The sequence below is a fragment of the Miscanthus floridulus genome, chromosome 6 (genome assembly GCF_019320115.1).
Source record: "Miscanthus floridulus cultivar M001 chromosome 6, ASM1932011v1, whole genome shotgun sequence".
NCBI lineage: Eukaryota > Viridiplantae > Streptophyta > Magnoliopsida > Poales > Poaceae > Miscanthus > Miscanthus floridulus.
Window position 1 is genome coordinate 116,708,286 of NC_089585.1, and position 20,355 is coordinate 116,728,640.

Here is a 20,355-nt window from a genome sequence, read left to right on the forward strand (position 1 = left end):
TTGTGTATGGGACCCATGTTGGAGATGGCCATGATTTTTTTGGGGTTGGCATCGATGCCATGCTCGGACATAATGTATCCGAGCAGCTTTCCCTTTGGAACCCAAAAACACATTTTTTCGAGATTCAACCTGATGTTGAACCTTCGAAGGTTCGTGAACGTCACGACCAAGTTTGCGATCAGGTCACAGGCTTGAGCTATTTTGACCACTATGTCATCAACATAGACGGCGATCATTGGTCTTGGCCACTCGGTTTGGTCAGGCTGATCGAGCGGGTCGATTTGGTCGGCGAAGCATTGCTGCATGCACCTTTGGTAGGTGGCACCAGTGTTCTTCAAGCCAAATGGCATGGTTACATAGCAGTACGAACCATATAGGGTGATAAACGAGGTTGTGAGCTAATCAAACCCTTTCATCGTGATCTGGTGATAGTCTGAGTAGGCATCCAGAAAGGAGAGGATCTCGTAACCCGAGGTGAAGTCGACTATCTAGTCTATGCACGGTAAAGGAAAGTGATCCTTCGGACATGCTTTGTTGAGGCTAGTATAGTCAACGCACATTTTCCACTTCCTAGTCTTGTTTTTAACAAGAACGTGATTGACAAGCCAATCAGAGTGGAATACCTCTCGATGAATCCAGCTACAAGGAGTTTGGCGATCTCTTCGCCTATGGCCCTACGCCTCTCATCATCGAAGCAACGCAGGCACTGCTTGGCGGGCTTCGAGCCTGGGATGAGGTGCAGTGCGTGCCTAGTGACCCCCCATGGTATGCCCGACATGTCAGAAGGCTGCCATGTGAAGATGTCACGATTGTCGCGCAGGAAGTCGATGAGCTCGTGTTCCTATTTGGTCGAGAGCTAGGTCCCGATCCAAATCGTCTTGGTTGGGTCAGTGGGGTCAATTCCCACCGCCCTGGTTTCCTCGAGCGGTCAGAAGGCCATTGAGGAGGTTGGTTGGTTGCAGTTTGGGACTGCTGGGATCGATGATTCCCTGAGCCACGGGAGCTCGAACGAGTTGAGACTGTAGTGGCAAGCTCATAGTGCTCGCGGTCGCACGTGAAGGTGTGCGAGAAGGCGCTACTCATGGTGATGATGCCATTTGGTCCCGACATCTTCAGCTTGAGGTAGGTGTAGTTGAGGATTACCATGAATTTGGCGTAGCATGGCCATCCCAAGATGGCATGGTAGGATCCTAGAAAGTCCACCACTTCAAAGGTGAGAACCTCCGAGCAGAAGTTGGATCAGCTGCCGAACATGGCGGGCAGGTCAATTTGTCCAAGTGGGTATGCCTGCGCTCCCGGGATCACTCTGGGGAAGGGAGAGCCCGCAAGGCGGAGCTTCGAATGAGGGATGCGCATGGCGTCGAGGGTGTCAACGTAGAGGATGTTGAGGCCACTACCTCCGTCCATCAGCACCTTGGTGAGGCGCTTCTTTCGGATGATGGGATCAACGATGAGCGGGTAGCGTCTCGATCTCGTGATGTGGGAGGGATGGTCCCTCTGATCGAAGGTGATCGGAGATTCCAACCAGTTGAGGAAGGAGGGGACGGCCGTCTCGGTGGCGCATGCTTTCCTATAGCGTACCTTGTGCTGGCGCTTGGACCAGATAGCGTCGAATTCATCGAAGATCATGATGCATTCATTGGCATCGGGGAAACCGTCTCCGTCCTTGCCCGCCGTGCCTCATTTCTTGGCTACCGCCTCTTTGTCGTCTCCTTCTTTTGGCCTACCGACCTATCGTGGGAAACGTTTGAGGAGCTCACAGTCCTTGTAGAGGTGTTTGACGAGGTATGCATGGTTGGTGCACGGGCTATCCATGAGTTTGTTGAAAAGGTCAGGCAGGCCCTGTTGGGGCTGCTTGCCTGTGTGGTCAGTTGCGGCAACCAATGCGGTGTTGTCCGATCGGCGCCGGCCGTTTTTGTTCTTCTTGCCCCTCTGTGTGGAGGGGCCCTCATCTTGGTTCATGCACTTGGCCTTGCCTTTGTCTCGGCCTCTGTTGAAGACCGCTCCGACCGCTTCCTCATCAGAGGCGTGGTTAGTGGCAACGTTGAGCAGGTCATAGGTGGTACGGGGCTTCAGGCATCCAAGGTTGTGGATGAGGGACTCATAGGTCGTCCCAAAGAGGAACGCGCTGATGATGTCTACGTCAATGACATCAGGGAGAGAGTTGCATCATTGGGAGAACCTACGGATGTAGTCCCGTAGGGACTCGCTGGGCTCCTGCTGGCAACTCTTGAGGTCATAGGAGTTCATAGGGCGGACATACATCCCCCAGAAATTCCCAATGAAGATCCTCTTAAGGTCCACCCAGTCACGGATGCTGTCGTGTGGGAGGAATTCAAGTCATGCCCAAACATGTTCCCCCACATAGATGGGGAGATACTGAATGATGAAATAGTCATCATCCACCCCTTCGACTCGGCAGACGAGCCAGAAATCTTCAAGCCAAATATCGGGGTTTGTCTCCCCGGTGTACTTAGTGATGTTGGTGGGCGGTCGAAAGCGCGATGGGAACGGCGCTCTCCGAATACGCCGGTCAAAGGCCCGCAGCCCTAGACCCTCAGAGCTAGGACTTCGGTCGCCCAGTCAGTGACCATGCCTAGTGCGTGTTTCACCGCTCCCTCGATGGTTCAGCCGGGATCCGTGTCGCCTGCTCTTGCCGCTGCCCGGTGGACATCATCATCGTGCCAGGCCCAATGCCAGTTGCTGACGATGTTATGTGCGTCCTGGTGTGGACCGGGCCACTCGTGTATTGGCGATTGGTGGAGAGCAGGCGCCAGGTCGGACCATGGCGCGGCTACCGCCCCACCCCCCGAGCCGCACCTGGTGGCTGTAGCAGCGAGTGGATGGAGCGATCCGTCTGGCGCATCCCCGTTCCCCCAGTGGGGAGAGAGGGCGCGTGTCGGAGTCATGATACGGAGCTTTCCACCTGTTGAATAGCGGTGGCTTCTACTAGAACCCAGAGGTTCCGGTAGACTGCCCGCTCCTAGGGGTCGATGGGCTCGGGAACGCCGCGTAGAAGCATTGCCGCAGCGGTGATGTTCTGGCTAGCCCGAGCGAACTATGGGAGATCGTTCCCCTCGTTCATGAAGTCATGTTGGACCTAACGGGCGTGACCCTGGACGCCACCCGCCGGGCCATGCACATGGGGCGCAACGTGCTGTACCAAATGCGCTGTCGTAGGCGGTGGCTGGTTCTGCCGCCATTATCGTAATTCCTCAGTGTGCGCTTGCGCAGACGTGAGGACCCCCGCATGTGGGTCCGGAGGGGTGTGAGTCTAGGCAGATTCCATAATCATCGGCGGCTGTCCTAGAGCGTCTACCATAGCGCACTCCTAGGACGGACGGTGGCGAGGTGCCACATCGCCGATGCTGGCGCCGTTGCTCTCACCTGGGAGTTCGTGGAGAGTGGCAGGAGCGTAGCTCGCCATTCCCACAAATTTGGATGTGGGGGGATGGTGCCAGCGTCCTTCGAAGCCCCCGAGCGTACGCATCTGTGGGAGGCGCATGGCCGTAGGGGAACCGAATGTACGGTGTTCGTGGCATGGGCAATACGGTCCCTCCAGATGATCGGCGGAAGATAGTAGATAAAGAGTAAATAACAGTACGCATATTACTTATAGCGGGGTTTGAGCAGAGAGTTTGCTCAGAATTGCGCACAGATGCCGCGTCATTGAAGTCGTGTGTCCCGGAGTCGATGGAGGGCACCCCTCCGATGGGTGCCGAAACGAGTGCCTCCTCACGGAGGTGTAGTATGTCGAGCCAGTCGGCGACAAAGTCTAGCCTTCCAAAGAGGAAGGCCTAGGACGGCTCAAAGTCGGGTGGAACCCACATCCCACCAGGTTGAGCGTGGGAAACTCCAGCGAGCCGAAGCGAATCGAATCGTCAGAGCCCGCCATGGTGAGGGTGGCGGAAAAGTGGGCCATCCGATGACCAAAAAGTGTTGAACGTACAGTGTCTTCCCCACGAACGGCGCCAACTATCGGTGCAGAAAGTGACCAACAATAAATATTTGTAGTTTTGCTGTATGTTGTGATCGGAGGTGGCCTAGCACTCAATGACACATGATTTATACTGGTTCAGGCAACGTGTCCTATGTCCAGTTTGAGTCGGTCGGTGACTTTATTCCTGAGCCCAGGTGCTTGAAGTTTGCAGTGGGGTTACAAACGAGAAGGAGAAAGATGGGGTCCACGAGAGGTCCGGTCGGCTCTGGTCGGAAGGACCGAGAGTGACAGGTGCTCCTCTATGAGCTAAGTGTTCAAGCATGTGCTTGAGGTCCAAACTTAGTGGTTCTGTGATTGTGAGCTAGTGAACTTGGTTGATCTAATGAATCTGGAATGACTTGTGTGAACTTTAATCCACTTAGTCTCTTTGGAGAGAGCGTATCCCCTTTTATAGATGAAGGGGATGGCCTTACAAATGAGAGGGAGAGAGTTTGTATGCTTCTAAGTCTTGTTGCGCACGTCGGCGGGTACAGGAGGATGGTAGGCGCCCACAACACTGTTGAATGTCGGTTGTATGCGGGAGGTTACGTTGTCTTGTTTCGGGTATGGCAGATGCCGACACCTGCATATACTATTGATGCCCAGAGGCATCTGAGGAGTTTTACCATGTTCACTTGGTATGGTAAATCCAGACGCCACAACACTGTTAATGCCCAGAGGCCTGTGGGGGGCCTTATCGTATGGGAGTTAACGATGCCCACAATACTATAGAAGAAAATGTCGACGCCTATAATACTGTTTGTGTCAGGGCGGTTGTAGAGTACTGTTCATGTAGGTGGCAGGGTATGGTCCCTGGTATCATGGTTTGACTTGAGCGCCTTGCTTTGCTTTCTCTGTCCGTTCCCTGATCCCTTCTGGGCAGACGTCCCCGGTCGGTTGGTCCCGGTCGGCTCTAGTTGCGCTTGTCGGAGAAGAGTAGTGAGCAGGGTGTTTGCATACCCCGGTCGGAGACGTGGGGTCAGAGTCGGAGGTAGTGCTTTGCTAGGCCTTCCGGTCGGAGAGACCGTCCGGAGACGCTGGAAAACGAAGTGAGCGCTCCGATCGAAGAGGTGGGCCGGAGTCGACAAGCGGGCGTTGTTCCTCCTCGGCCTGACCTTCCGGTCGGTGACTGGACCGCCCTTCTGACCTATTATTTTTAGACACTTGGGCCGGCCCATGAGTTACGTGCTGTCTGCTTAGGCCGAGGCTTTATGGGGAAGCCAGTCCGCGAGAAACCCCGGATTTATGAACCCAACACATAGTCTCAAAAACTCTTATAAAATGACCACATATACAATAGTTAAAATGCACGCTACAAATCAGTGATATAATAACCATGTAAATACCATATATGCACCCCTTTCTTGTCAAAAAATAAATGGAAATATGTTAATGAAATACTTTTTTAGGGTAACTTGATAAAAAAGAAGTCCATTATTTCTCCAGGTTTAAGTTTTTCTTGAAAATGATTTTATGCTTATTCCAAATTGTATACTCCAGTATTTACTACTCTCCGGTCCTTTATATCTGGCGCACAGGCATTTTTCGGTTTGGCCATAATATCTGGCGGAGTGGGAATACCGATAGTAAATTAATTAGGCCTCGTTCGGTTATACAGAATCGATTTCTGACCTCGCTATTTCTTTGTTTTTTTCTACGTGTCTGGAACCGGGTCAGGAAGGACCGGGAACGTCGTAACTGAACGGACCCTTAGTCTATCATTTAAACGGATGGCCAGGAACGAAGCGTTGCATGCACGGTGCCTTTTTCACCTATGAGCGATGAGGTAGGAATGCATGCGGCGCGGTTGTTAACATGCAGTTAATACGTTTCTTGGCCTTGCAGCGCCAGATATACAGGACCGGAGGGAGTAGTACTCAACATTGTATACTCCCTGAAGTTAAGGGAGCACCGTTCCGAAAATCCGCGTCGGCAAGGAGCTGCCAGCCAAACCGTCCGTGCTCCGTGGTCCTCTCCTAGGCATAAATGGACGGCAACGGCGCCTGGTACACGGTCGTGCGTACGTCCAGGGCCATCAGGAAAGTGGCAGTGCCGCCGCTGCCGCAGGCGTGTGGTGGAAGCGGCGCGGCATCACGCGATCCGCAGGCAACCGGCGCGTGCCGGTGCCTGCCGTGGTGGTGGCGGCGTCTGTACTGCCTATCGGTCTAGGGCCAGCGGCTTGAAAAATAAAAAGAGGACTGGAGGCCTGCGTGCGGCACTGCGGCCGGTGGGCGCCTCGCCTCGGTGGGTGAACCCCCCGGCCTCGCGATCCAAGCAACACGCCCGCGGGCGGCTGATGCCGACATTTTGGTGGTTGGTGCGGTCCTCTTCGCGCCGCACGCTGATCCTGATCTCGCCGTTAGCGCGCGCGGCCGCGGCCGTCCGCCCACCGGTCCACGCCTCTCATGTGACGTGATCCGTTGATCTGCCGCGCGCGACTCGGCCGTCCGGTAGTTTTCCCTTGGATTGGATGACCTGACCTCTCCCGCGCGCGTCTTGTTCGTCTTCGTTGTGCCCCTCTTGGATCGGATGACCTGACCTCACGAGACGAGATCGAGGCTGAGCTTAGCAAGGAGCACGTACGAGCAGTAGTTGTGCTAGCACTGGAAGCTCATCTGTCGCATTCGCTGGGGATTTGCCAGATCGGCTGGTTCTTGTTCTATCGACTCAATATACGGAGTATTCAACTCGGCATTGAGATTTGATACCGTTTTGGAGAAGGCCAGTGTTTTGCGTCTCGGAAGCACCGCTCTGTGTATACCATGCATATCAATTTATTAATTCATTTATCTTCATCTTGTACAACTCTTTCAAAAAGAAACACAAGGAAATTTATCTTCATCTTTTCAAAAATAAACACGAGGAAAACAGTCTTGGATTAAGTACAAGTTTCATATTCAAATTCATTAAGGGGGTGTTTGGTTCGAGCTACTAAACTTTAGTAGCTACTAAACAGTTTAGTCACTTTTAGTAACTCCAGAGTTACTAGAGATGACTAAAGCTTTTTAGTAGCTTTTAGTCACAGTGTTTGATTGAAAAGTTACTAAAATGACTAAAAGCTACTAAATTTAGTAGCTACTAGGTGAACTAAACAGACCATAAGTTTCATATCCAAATTCATTATACCCCTGCATTCATGCTTGAACCGGAGTACAGAGTACTTTGAAAGCATGAGGCTGAGCTCTGGTACTTTTGCTTCAGTATATATACGGTGATTTTTGTAACTACAAGCAACGTCAAGAAGGATTTGCTGAAACTGTATCGTCACACTGATCAATTGCTAACGAATAATCATGGCGTGTGCTGTCCGTCTATCGGATCGAAAGGCAAGAAATTCGGTCCACCTTTCCTACCACCAGCACGCACTTCTCCGCAAGTCACCTCCGCCTTCCAATCGAGAGCGAGGCCTAGATTACAAGTTTTTTCATTCTCTTTCTATCACATCAAATCTTTAGACACATGCATAGAGTATTAAATATAGATAAAAAATAACTAATTACACAGTTTAATTGTAAATTACGAGATGAATCTTTTAAACCTAGTTAGGCCATGATCGGACAATAATTATTAAATACAAATAAAAATACTACAATACCAAAAACACTAATTCTTAACCTCGATCTAAACGAGCCCCGAGCCTTTGTCCGCGAGCGGCGTATCTTCCGGCACCAACAGGTTTCCCCGCGCGACACGGTTCGCTCAAAGTTGACGATCCGTTTGCGGCGCAGGCGCGGCGTGGAGACTGCAGACTGGAGACTGGAGAGGGAGGCGTGCGCGCCTGCTCGGGATGGATGCAACGACAGCGCGGCGGTGGAGGCTGCCGCGGCCCCACGTGTCTTTACGCTCCGCTGCGTGCGCGGCCGATGCCGACGTCGCCCCGGGCGCGCACTGCCCCTGACCCCAGCCAGGGACGCACGGATCGTGATGCGTCGTCTTCCTCGGCCGCGGGGCCCGCGCGGCCGGCCACGACGTGCTCGCGCTGCCTGTCGTGGCGTGCTGCTCCCTGCAGTGCCCCGCTCCAGGTGGGCCCTCGAGCGGCGGCTTTGCCTTTGCGTCCGTCTCCGTGCCGTGCTCCCTTCGCTTTTGGGATTTCTGAGGGATTTCCGTTCCGCGCCCTCCAGTCTCCCGTTTTTGGCTCCGTGCCCTTGCTCAAGAGCTTGCACGGGACTCGGTTGCTCTTTGATTGCGATACTATAGCTGTTAGTTCAAACTAAAATTACAGTTTTTAAACACACACACACACACACACAGAGAGAGAGAGAGAGAGAGAGAGAGAGAGAGAGAGAGAGAGAGAGAGAGAGAGAGAGGGAGCTTGAAATAAGGGCATGTTTGGATTATATTCTAAAATTCAGATTTTCAATAAAAATAATCTTTGATTTTTCTTGGATTTTGTCCATATGTGTAAGAATCCTAGGGTGTTTGACTGAAATTCTAAGATTTTGAATTTTTTTTCTATCCGCATTCTTAAAATCCCCATGGATCAAAATGCTAACACATCAAAGTCTAGATTTGCTGATGACACTTTCAAGCAAGAAACCAAAACAAAACTACATCATATGTTACTATCCTAATTCATGGTCTACTCCATTAGTACTCTGATGGATCATCCTGTGCTCGTAATTTTCTGGCATAGTTTTTTCAACGGCTAGTTAAGAGGAATGGAGCTATATATATATGAGGTTACATCCTTTTTCAGTGTAATAGAGGGCGCCGAGGATGTTGTACCTTAGAGCAAGTGTTTCCAAACTCGATCCATCCCATCAAGGCATTCAAGATCACATCAATAGACTATAGTGCATCTTTATGAGAGTTTGGCTTTAGAGCTCGAGAGCTTCGAGTAATTGTGCCATGCTTCCATTGTATCTTAGAGATCTTGAGTGTTTTGATGTATCCGTGACCTTTTAAAGGTTAGGACATGATTTTTGGGTTGTGAGACCTTCAAAACACAAGATGGTTTACAAACTAAAATTTGACAGAACACACAGATAGGCTCTAAACTATTTAAAGAGCATTTTTTCTAGCATGCATGATATATTAGTTACTAACGACTGCTGAAGAATATGGCGATTGTATACTAAACAAGTACTACTGAAGTAGTGCTGAAGAACAAGACGATTATATACTAACGAGTGTCGTGAATCAGGTACCACTTAATATATCCTTTTCAAGAGCTTTTGTTTGGACAAATTGATTGCCTCAAATAAACAACCAATGTTCATCTTTATAAAGATGGGGATGTGTTTACCTAGGACCTTCATAAACGTAGTCAATTTCAGTATGCTCAATTACCAGTATCTAATAAACCCAGTGTATGTCCTCCACGAATAAGTGCATATGGAAGATGGAAATTCCTACGAAGACTAACGTTTTTCTTTGGTATCTCTAAAGGGGTGTCGTTTTAATGAAAGATAACTTAGATAAAATAAATTGGAACGATAGTTGTCATTTTTGTGTTAGTATAAAGAAACATTTATACACCTATTTTTTATTACGACCATGCTAAGACAAGTTGAAAATTTTCTCACATAGCTACTAGGTCAACCTCACCTAGATCTACAACCCATATAGGAGTACTTGGGAATTGATTAACAAACGTAAGGGGAAGGATTGATGTTTAATCTTTATGGATGGCAAGCATCAATTTTATGTGTTTTGGTGTACTTCTACTGATCTATTTTTTGAGTAAAAATGTTAAGTTCCTTTTTGCCGCTTACCTTCAAGGGAGCATATGGGTTGTCTTTTTATAGGTGATGCTGTAGCTTGACGACAAGAAATAAACTACCTATTTAGTCAGCATAATTTTATGGGTCAGCTTGACACTGCTCCATAAACTTACAGCCTGTTTGTTTCGTCGTAAACGATCGTGGATTATTTACTGCTGGCTGGTTTGGTGTGAGAGAAAAATACTGTTCTAGCTCATAATTCACGATCATATGCGAGCAAGCGAACAGGTTGTTTACCGTGAAGCAACTTTAGAAAATCCTGAAGTGACTGCTCTCATAACTCTATTTTTTCCTAGATATGGCTGAAAATATGAAGTGAAGCCGTCCTAAATAGGCCCTAAAAGTCATCATCTTAGATGTGTTCGCAAGAATAAATGGGAAAGCAGTGATGTGGTATAATTTTATTTTTTTCATTTGTATTCTCACTTCTTAATTTGTGATCAACAGGTGATCTAAAAGGCATATGAGAACTTCGGTGTATTCAGTCGCCTAGCACAGGGCTTTTTCCTTTTTTAAAAATGAATATACTAGTTTTTCCCTTTTTTCCAACATGAATATAATAGTTATATGGACAATAAACTTAAAGACGGGTTCACTTTAGGAAGAAGACCCGGCAGCTATTGCGTCAAGACCATGAGAGTCTAGGGACCTAAAAGAGAAACGGCACCCGTAACATCCTGCCATACGTTACGTAATTTTGCAGGCCGGCTGGTGGCAGACGAGCAAAAACGGCTGCCTAATTTTAATGGCCGCCTCGCTAAAGACGAGGGGCGGCGGCGAGGAGAGGACAGACAGTCAAACCGCTCGCTGACTGCGCCGAGTTTTATTCCCTCTCGCCGCTCCACCACTCGCGCTGGGCTTTCCCCCTGCCTGCTGCCCTTTTTTAACCCTCCCGGCTGCCTATAAATGCCGCCCCCTCCCGTCGCCTTATCCTAGACGCCACACACACCCCCTTGCCCACACCATCTCGCTGAGCCGGAAGACCCGCGCACACACGCCACTTGTAACACCATGGCGCCCCGGGTGGCGGACAAGTCGCCGTTGCCGCCGGCCACCGGCCTCGGACTGGGCGTTGGCGGAGGAGTCGGAGGCGTGGGCTTGCGCCCACACTACAGAGGCGTGAGGAAGCGCCCCTGGGGACGTTACGCCGCGGAGATCCGCGACCCTGCCAAGAAAAGCCGCGTGTGGCTGGGCACGTACGACACGGCCGAGGAGGCCGCCAAGGCCTACGACGCCGCCGCCCGCGAGTTCCGAGGCCCCAAGGCCAAGACGAACTTCCCGTTCGCGTCCCAGTGCCCCGCCGCCGCCGCCGGTGCTGGTAGCCCCTGCAGCAACTGCCCTGTGGACTCGAGCGGCGGCGGCTGTGGCGTCCAGGCGCCTATGCAGTCCATGCCGCTGCCTCCGGCCCTCGATCTCGATCTCTTCCATCGGGCGGCCGCCGTCAACGCGGTCTCCGCCGGCGGCATGCGGTTCCCTTTCAAGGGCTACCCCGTCGCGCGCCCGACCCCGCACCAGTACTTCTTCTACGAGCAGGCAGCGGCAGCCGCGGCCGGCTACCGGATGCTCAAGGTCGCCCCACCGCCGGTTACCGTGGCCGCCGTCGCGCAGAGTGACTCCGACTCCTCGTCTGTGGTTGATCACACTCCTTCGCCTCCCGCTTTGACGGCAAAGAAGGAGGTGGGCTTCGAACTGGATCTGAACTGGCCGCCGCCGGCAGAGAACTAGGCACGCCGGGAGTTTTTAGCTGACGACTTTCTTTTTCCCTTCTGGCTTCATCAAGAATGTTACTTCTGGTTGTTTGGTCCTGTATTCTTGTTCTGTAGACTATGAGATGGGGAGCCTTGTAAATAGTTTTTTTTTTCCGCCGAGACGGAAATGATCTGAGATCTGTTCGTCTGTCTGGGCAGATCAAGCCGGCGTTGATATGGGCTTAAACCATGGAGTATTGATTAGTGTAATTCCTAAGTACTTGAGAATATATTTGTTGACGAAAAGAATGACCCAAAGAAATCTGTCTGGAAAAGCTTCAGACGTTTCCTTCCGATCTTTCCATTCAAGAAAAGGTGTCTAGGCCTTGTTTAGATTGCAAGTTTTTTGAACCCAAATTTTTTCATCCAAAATGGTTCAAAATCTGACATCCAAAGGGGTGGAAAACTTTTCATAGCACTGTTTACCCTGCCAAAGCAATAATGGACTAAAAGACACAAGTAGCACTATTAAATGCATTTGGAGGGATGCTTGCTGCCAGGCTCATCCTTGCATGCGCATGCATGCAAATCCATGCATGCTGCATGCTGCCTGCTGTTCCTTGCCTGCTCTCGCATGCAAATCCATACATGCAGCCACAAAGGTCTCCATTGTCCCAGGCACAATGCAGTAGAGGAAATCCAAAATTATTAGAACATTCAAATATTATTACAGTCCGAAAATCATTTTACAGTCCTCAAATATTACATTGCATGTACCCAAATGTTACAGTCGTCAAATATTACAGTCCTTAAGCAACATTATTACAAGTCCAAACCGCAATCAAACAATTACAACTCACAAGTTATCAAACATACACATGTATCAATATCTATTAAACAGCCTGTTGGCAATGCTGTCACGAAAGGCATTCATCTGTTCACGATCTGCGCTATCAGGGGCAGGCTCTGTTTCTGGCTGATGAAGATAGGCTTCAGCCGGCACAAAGTTAAGATGATGATCTAGGTGCTGGAAGTCCACATCAAATTGCCTACTCAACCTTATGAAGTTATGCAAAGCAACACAAGCAACTATAATCTGCGTTTGTGTTTGAGGAGGATAGGCAGGGATACTCAACAATATGCGCCACTTCATCTTCAAGACGCCAAAGGCCCTTTCAATCACATTCCTAAGAGATGAGTGTGCATAATTGAATATCTCCTGTTTACCTCGAGGTTCTCCGGCGTTTTGAAAGTCTTGAATATGGTACTTCGTTCCCTTGTAAGGAGCAAGGTACCCGGGACGGTTTGGGTAGCCGGCATCCACCAAGTAAAACATCCCTACACCACCAAGTACCTGTAATTGTTAAATGTTTCAATTAGAAATGTCAAATGTACTACCACCTAGTTGTCTACCTTCAGGTGGGTGAGGGAAGTCATCCTTGAATGTTGTCATGGCATCCTCGAACACTCTTGTGTCATGGGCAGACCCCGGCCATCCCGCAAGGAGAAAAGTAAAAATCATGTCAAAGTCGCAAGCAGCCATCACATTCTGAGTTGTGATGCCCTTGCGACACAAGTGCTGCACAAACTTATCTTGTGGCACCAAAACAGGGAAGTGGCTGCCATCTATAGCTCCTATGCACCTCTTGAATTCAGGATAGAAGCGTCGGTTCCTCACCCTAGGATGCATTGTACTAAATTTTGGGTCCACAGGTTTAATGATATCATTACCAAGTGCAACAACACAGGGCAGCACTCTATAGAACATGTTGTGGACTGTGCCTAGTGACCTCTCAAATCTATCATCAGCTTGCCTATATGATTGTGGAGCACCAACCATCCAAAGGAACATACCTAAAGCCTCAGTTGAGGTGGACTTTTTTGTGTCTTTGAGGTCATACTCATCAGTCAATACCTTGTGCAGTCTATAGAACATATCTGGGGTGATTCTAAACATGTTGTAACAGGCAGTTTCATTTGCTAGTTTATGTTCTACCCAGTCCAGCCCAGTCATCTTTGGCACCCTATAGTATGCCCTATTGTAGTACTTTTGCATGTGAATGGCATACTGGGACGTACCATATACGATTGCAGTTTCTTCTTCGATGTCATCAAAGAATAAGCTGAAGAAGTCCTCCTCCCACTGTGCATCATCATCGTCATCGTCATCCTCATCAACGGCCGGACCAGCAGGTTGAGCAGCCCCCTGCACACATGAAACAAACAAATGAACACAAATCAGTTCTAATTCCCAGGGAACAACATACACAGGGCAGCAGTTCCTCAAATCCAACAGCACTGACTCCAGAAACAAACATTATGGCTAAATTTAGACATCACAAGCGAAGATCACAAATCACTTAGTTGCTGCCAACAAGTTCGACAACACAACATACAAATGACAGACGTAGTTCAACCAACATGCATCACAGACTTAGTACACGAGGTTCATGACACAAACACAAGACAAATGCATTATTAAGAGGGTCTAGTTAATGACCCCGGCATAGTGCTTAATGATGGCCATCCTTCCTTTTGCTTCTGACTTGATAAACATTCTCATAGCAGCTTCGTTTTGGGTGATCATGAGGACACCAATCCACTGCCTCTCATTTTCCTCTGTTGCCCCTGCCTCTTTAGCCAGCTGTATCACTTGGTCAATGGTGTCCATTTTCTCATTCTTCTTCTTCTCTACAGCTTGATTCCTCTCATGCCAAATCTCCTTCAGAGCTTCAGTCCTATTGTCCAGACTGACGGTCAAGTTCCTTATGCCTTCGTTCATCCTCACTGCTTGGCTCCTGCCCCTCTTGCTGGGACTAGCAGCAGTGCTGCGGGTGCTGAGGCTGCTGTAGCTTCTCTTGCTCCCAGTGCTCTGAGGGGTATGGACGTCTTCGTCATCGTCACTGCTCACATACAGTGGCGCATTCCTGCGGCTAGGAGCATAAGCGGTTTCCCCTGTCACTGCTACGCCAAGGAACATGCGCTCCAAAAGGTCCATGTAGTCAGGCAGTGTACCCTTAAGCTTGTTGTCCTGCAAAACAAGAATTACAAAAGAACTTGTTTAGAACACATGATTACAACACAGAATTAGGTAAGCAAAACATGATTACAAAACAGAATTATGTTGTACCTTGTCGTTGGTTTTCCACCATTCAGCTGAAGCACTGATGGAGCCATCTGCATTGCGCCCCAAGCCTGTCTCCTTGTGATAGAGCTTCCGTAGGTCATTCCATTCCTTCTTCAGCTGGCGGACCCTACTCCCAAAGATGATGTTGTCATGAACTAATTCTGTCGCTTTGAAGTAACCCTCTGTCAGATTTTTCCAACCCCATTTCGACATCTGACCCCTAGGGCAGTTCCCCTTGTCAATCTCGTCAACGTAGAGCTGACAGAAAGTCCGGGTGTTTTGAGGACTCCACTGGGCCCTGCTAAGGGTACTCTGAAATGATGCATAAAGAAAAAACAACACATGGCATAGGTAAACAATATGCCTAAACAACACATGGCATAAAGAAAAAACAACACTAGCACAAGCACTGCATAAATAGATCGCATAAACAGCATGCACAAGCACAGCACAGCACAGCACATCAATCTACTTGTACTAGCACAAGCACTGCATAGCACCGCAATCTACCATGTGAGCAGCACCTAGCACAGCACAGCAATTCCATGGAGAAAGAAACTTTGTGTACCGGGACATTAGTCGGAGGGACGTCCTCGTCGCCGGCGGCGGGCTGGACTAGGCTGCGACGCACACCGGGCCTCCTGGAACCGCCAGTCGAGCCGCCTGCCTCATCACCATGAGGCCCCAGGGGAGGCACGCGGCGGCGAGGAGGTCGGAGGCCGAGGGAACCCCTGCCGGCGCGGGATGGCACGCGCACGGGAGGGGGGCCGTCACCGATGCCGCTGCCGCCGTCTTCAGCCGGGGACTGGAGGATCTCCTGGTAACGACCCAAGCCCGGCCACGACTGGCTGGCGTTGAGGTCGAGCTCGCTGAACCCCAGGTGGCTAAGGGAGGGCGCGTTGCTGCCGAAGACGTCGCCGGAGTTGTTGCGGAAGCCGGTGTGGGCCCCGGATCCGGCGTACGGCGGCGCCTGGGACAGGAAGTCCATGGTTTCGGAGCCGTCTCCGTAGCCGGAAGCAGTGTCCAAGGAGACGTCGTTGAAGTCGCCGTCTTGATGCGAGCCGCCGTGGTACCCGTCCATCGCCGACGAGGAGGTCAAGGACACCAGATCTGGACGAAGGGAAGGTGGATCTGGACGTAGGAGGGCTAGATCTAGTGGAGGACTGAGCGGCGGCGCGGGAGACCGAGAGCGGCGGCGACGGAAATGGAGAGCGGCGGCGGCGGAAATGGAGAGCGGCCTAGGGTTCGGGGGGAGAGGGAATGGATGCGGTGAGGGGCGTGGGGACGGGGTGGGCTGGATCAGGTGCTGGACTGAGCGGAGGCGGGGGAAATGGAGAGCGGCGGCGGCGGAAATGGAGAGCGGCCTAGGGTTCGGGGGGAGAGGGAATGGATGCGGTGAGGGGCGCGGGGACGGGGTGGGCTGGATCAGGTGCTGGACTGAGCGGAGGCGGGGGAGACCGAGAGCGGCGGCGGCGGAAATGGAGATCGCTGGCGGGGCGAGAGCGGCCTAGGGTTTCCCGGGGGAGAGGGAGTGGAGATGGACGTGCGAACGGGGCCGTGGTCAGGGTAACACTGGGGATGCACGCAGCCCGAGGCAATGATTGGGCCGGGCCATATTTGCACCGTGCGGGCCGAAATTTTTTGCATCAGCCGTTTAGATTCCAAATTCCAAAAGTTAGTTTTTTTTGCAATTTGGGCTGCATCTAAACGAGCCCCTAGTTTGGTTGTGAAACGCAGGTCGCCATTTATTTGTGCCGCTGCGTTTGTAACCCCAACTAGTATTTTGTTGCCGTCACGGTGACACGACAATTTTACTTCTGGTTTGGTCAGGGACGCATCTCATTCAGCATGGCCTAATAACTCGACGAAGCCTGTTTCCACCCTTGACTTGATGAGGCTGATTTGGAGCCAACCGACGTGCTCATCAGCTGACCGCCGATGGGTTTGCCGAGGAAGCAGAACTGCAGAAGCATCGTTATCTGTTTCCACGGCTTTCCCCGCTACAGTACGCTGTATAACGACAGTAATTATTGTTGTCATTCACCGCGGCCAATTTGCGGCGACGAAATAATTTTCAAATCCATGGGTCATGGCAGCGTCGTGGAGACGGCAGGCAGGCGTACAGATCTTTGGGAAGAAAAAGGCAGATGCGATGGAGCGGCGGAGTCGTGGGCCTCAGGCGGGAGGCAGGTGTGGACGGGACGACTCCTCGAGCGGTGGGGTGGCTGGATCTTTCCGCACCGGCGACGATCTGTTCGTACGACGGAATCGCGGCTGCGTTGTGCTACTCGTGACCTTGAGAATAGCGTGTGCGTGTGGGCGGGGCCCCGCGCGACACGTGTGCGCGGCGGCAGGCCCCGTCGTTGCCGGCTGCCGGATCCCCTGTGCGCGCCCCGCTCTGGGCGGCCACCCGTGGTTGGGCGCTCGCGTCTCGAGCGGCGCGGGCGTGCCGGATCCGCGGCTGGGCCGCGGCCGTGTTCGGTGTTCCGTGTTCGGGGCAGCCGCGTCCGGATGCGGCGCGAGGACCGGGCGTGGTCTCGGCCGACAGCTGTGGGCCTGGCGCAGCGGGAGGGCCGGCATCAGGGGGCAGTGATTCGCGCGGCGGCAGCTTCTCCTCGTCGTGGGGCCCACCGCGCGCCGCGCCTCCGGAGGATTGCCGCCGCTTTCCGTCGTTTTACTAGTTGCTCGCCGCCTGCATGCTTTGGTTTTCTTGGTGCACTTAATAATTATGTATGCGGTGCATGACTGCGTACCATGGGCTACGGCTATGCGACTGGACTACGCCTTTGTTCATCGATCTGTTATTTCAACTAAATTTATACAAAAAATATTAATATTTTTTTATTTTAAAAATATATTCCAGAAATAATCTAAACGTAAACTAGTAAATATTCCTTCTCATCTTTATAAGCCCTTGTTTAGTTCTAGGAATTTGAATTTTAGGGCTACTGTAGCACGTTCGTTTTTATTTGGCAAATAGTGTTCAAACATGGACTAATTAGGCTCAAAACGTTCGTCTCGCAAGTTCCCACCAAACTGTGCAATTAGTTTTTCTTTTCGTCTACATTTAATGCTCCATGCACGGGCCGCAAACATTCGATGTGACAGATACTATAGCAACTTTTTGGAAGTTGGGGTAGAACTAAACAAAGGCTAATTTAGAAATAATAGATTTGCAAAAGAACTCAAAATCACTAGCGCGGCTAGTAGTACTACTTCGACCTTTGAGGGTGCCTGTGCACTCTGTACCATTTTCTTTGCTGGACGGGCAGGGAACCCACGCCAGAGGGCAAGGTTGGAATCAATCAGCAACGGCGGGGCGGCCGGAGAAAAGCAGCGGCGCACGTAAGGCTATCTCAAAGACACCCCCTAAAATAATGGACTCATTCGTCGTTTGAGTAGTTCAATATTTATTTGGTATCTTCTCCAACAACCAGATCTAAAAGAGAATCTTTTTACAAATAAGTTTTTAAAAAAAATAATATTCATATTTAAGTTGTGTCTCTCATGTAACTTAAAATAGGTGTCCCGTATAGGTTGTAGGAACGGTGCGGTGGGGAGTGTGGGGGCATTGACTGAGACGTGCGTGCACGGAGGGGGCACCGATCGGCGTTGATGGCAGGTCGGCACCATCGCATGCAAGTGCTCGTACTACTAGTACTGCTAGTTGGGCGGAGTAGCGGCGGATGGCGTGGCGGAGCAGCGCGGACACGGAAAAGGGCGCGCGCTCCGCTGCTCCCACGCTCCGTGTGGCGCCGTGTGCATCCAAGCAACGCCGCCAGGAAACGGAAACCGCACCAGAAGCTACGAGAAAGGCGAGCGCAGAGAAACCGCGGGCCGGGCCGGGGCACGCCAGGACAGGCGGTCACGGTGGGCGTGGGCGTGCGTCGTTGTAAGTGGGGACACTGGCGCGGGCGGCGTCCTCGCTGGTGAGTCCTCCCGCCGCTACGCCACGTTTGGCGCTGTGCGGCGCCATAAAGTAATGGCCGGCCAGCCATGCATGTACTGTACTCTGGATAACGCCTCCTTTTGCGTGGGGGCAGGCGGGCAGCGCCGACCGCCGAGGGCGCGCCGCGGATGCAGCTGCTGTGCTGCGCGCGGGGCGGAAACGTACGGGTTGGTAAATTGGTGGCGGGGTCCTTGAACCGCCGGTCTCACTGCGCGAGGATTTGTCAAGCCCTGGAGGAGCATACTCCTAGGCCCGAGGGGGGTGGGGCCGTAGGAGGTGAGAATTTAGTGGTGGCGCGTACGTACACGCATGATCAGGCAAGCAGCCGCTACCGACACGCTTTATGGGGGGCGGCATTCACGCTGGCACGCTGCGATCCTTTGTTGCCGGGCTCTCAAGACATTGCATTGTTGCGAGGGTACAGTACTCGGGTAGGTCACGAAAGGGATTGCTCGTAAATGTTTCGAATGGTGGTTCATCATGTGAAAATTGACTATGGTTCTCACTCCTACTGTATTAGGGGCAAACGATCAAAGGGAATCTAAAGAAATTTCAAGTGAATAGTTTTCTATGGAATATTTTCAAGGCCAGCTGTTCCGAACGGAGGACCAGTGATTTCCATTTATAGGGAAGATGAACTGTCCTACACATACGCAGGAAGGAAGAACATGGGCTCACCGCTCACAGCTAAAGAAAAAATGTCCCTGATTTCCGGGGCCTTTCCGCTGGCGATTCTGGAGACAATTTGGATCCTGTCTTCGATTAGGCCACCATGACGGTGAATCCTAGGTCTGCTCCGCCGGCGACCATCCGATCTCGACGTCCACGCCCCGCCCACCGACTCCCATTCGGCGGCCACCACCGCATATCGCCGATTAGCTGTTCCTGGCACCGGCGACCAAATATTTCTAAAATCCTAATTTCCTCACTTGGGTCTTTGCGCCGCTTAGGTCTAGTGTTTGTGATCGTTGTGTGTCTGCTTCTTGTTGATATTAGCGGATCACCCATTGTGCCCCTTCTTGCCAATTCACATCTATGGTGTCGGCTAGAGGTTGAAGGAGAAGGGACAGGAATGCCTCTGGTAGCTCTGAGGGCAACGCCAAGGCGAACATAACTGACCTCCTACTGAGACTTGATCTCATGGAGGATGAGGAAGCGGTACTGAACTTCAGTGACAATGAAGGGGATGCGGTGATCCCGCTAGGGGAGTGGGCGGTGGTAGGAAAAGTATTGTTGTCGACAACCGTGAATGTGAATATAGTTCGTGCAGCCATGAAGCCTGCACGAGGAACCCTTGTGGTCTCAAGTTTTGAGCCATTGGAGAGAGAGAGGTGACAATCTATTTGTGGCCAAACTAGCAACTTCTCTTCAGGATCAGGTTGAGTATCATACCATAATAGCCTCCACAACTCAAGGTAACATCTCATCATCAAAGTACATAATAATTCAACGAAAAATATATATTATAATTCTTATTGAATTTAACAAGTTAATTATACAAACATTAAAGAAGACATTGATTCAATGCAATCATATGTAGTGAAGACCAACTACTATCTTTCCAACACCGCTATGCTACGGATCACTCATATAGCTAATAACTAGTGGTCGCCTTGCCCATGGGCGTCGCCACCATAATCTGGACGGCTCCTGCCATTCACCCACTTTGTCACCAACGTCGGGGTGAGATGGACACCAATGTCCTTTACCTGCAAAACAACTTAACGGCAGCACCGTGAGTACATTGCGCACTCGTAAGACTTAATTTTAACATATAAATATCTGGTGGATGCAAAGGGATCAGTAGGCATTTGTACATTTGCATAAAAGCGTATGGTTCATTAAAAGAATGATATGCTCATGATTCATAATTAAACATTAGCATTAAA

At 51.0% G+C, this 20,355-nt stretch overlaps 2 protein-coding genes across 2 annotated transcripts; one reads left to right on the forward strand and one right to left on the reverse strand.

Moving 5' to 3' along the window:
* Window positions 1-10,625: 10,625 nt before the first annotated feature.
* Window positions 10,626-11,507, forward strand: LOC136459207 (ethylene-responsive transcription factor 8-like). Its single transcript, XM_066459089.1, has one exon. The coding sequence runs from the start codon at window positions 10,714-10,716 to the stop codon at window positions 11,425-11,427; it is 714 nt and encodes a 237-aa protein (XP_066315186.1). The 5' UTR covers window positions 10,626-10,713; the 3' UTR covers window positions 11,428-11,507.
* A 766-nt stretch (window positions 11,508-12,273) lies between these two features.
* LOC136461076 (uncharacterized) lies at window positions 12,274-13,708 on the reverse strand. Its single transcript, XM_066460534.1, has 3 exons — window positions 13,658-13,708; window positions 12,937-13,596; window positions 12,274-12,744 (listed from the first exon to the last, which is right to left on the reverse strand). The coding sequence occupies exons 1-3, from the start codon at window positions 13,706-13,708 to the stop codon at window positions 12,274-12,276; spliced, it is 1,182 nt and encodes a 393-aa protein (XP_066316631.1).
* Window positions 13,709-20,355: the final 6,647 nt, after the last annotated feature.

What these genes read in the sequence shown, in the direction of transcription:
- LOC136459207 (XM_066459089.1), top strand. Translation starts at nt 10,714, where the DNA reads ATGGCGCCCCGGGTGGCGGACAAGTCGCCGTTGCCGCCGGCCACCGGC.
- LOC136461076 (XM_066460534.1), bottom strand. Translation starts at nt 13,708, where the DNA reads ATGTTTGTTTCTGGAGTCAGTGCTGTTGGATTTGAGGAACTGCTGCCC. An exon ending in TTGAGGAACTGCTGCCCTGT is followed by an intron (nt 13,597 to 13,657) that starts GTATGTTGTTCC and finishes TCATGTGTGCAG; the next exon opens with GGGGCTGCTCAACCTGCTGG. An exon ending in AGGGCATCACAACTCAGAAT is followed by an intron (nt 12,745 to 12,936) that starts GTGATGGCTGCT and finishes TAACAATTACAG; the next exon opens with GTACTTGGTGGTGTAGGGAT.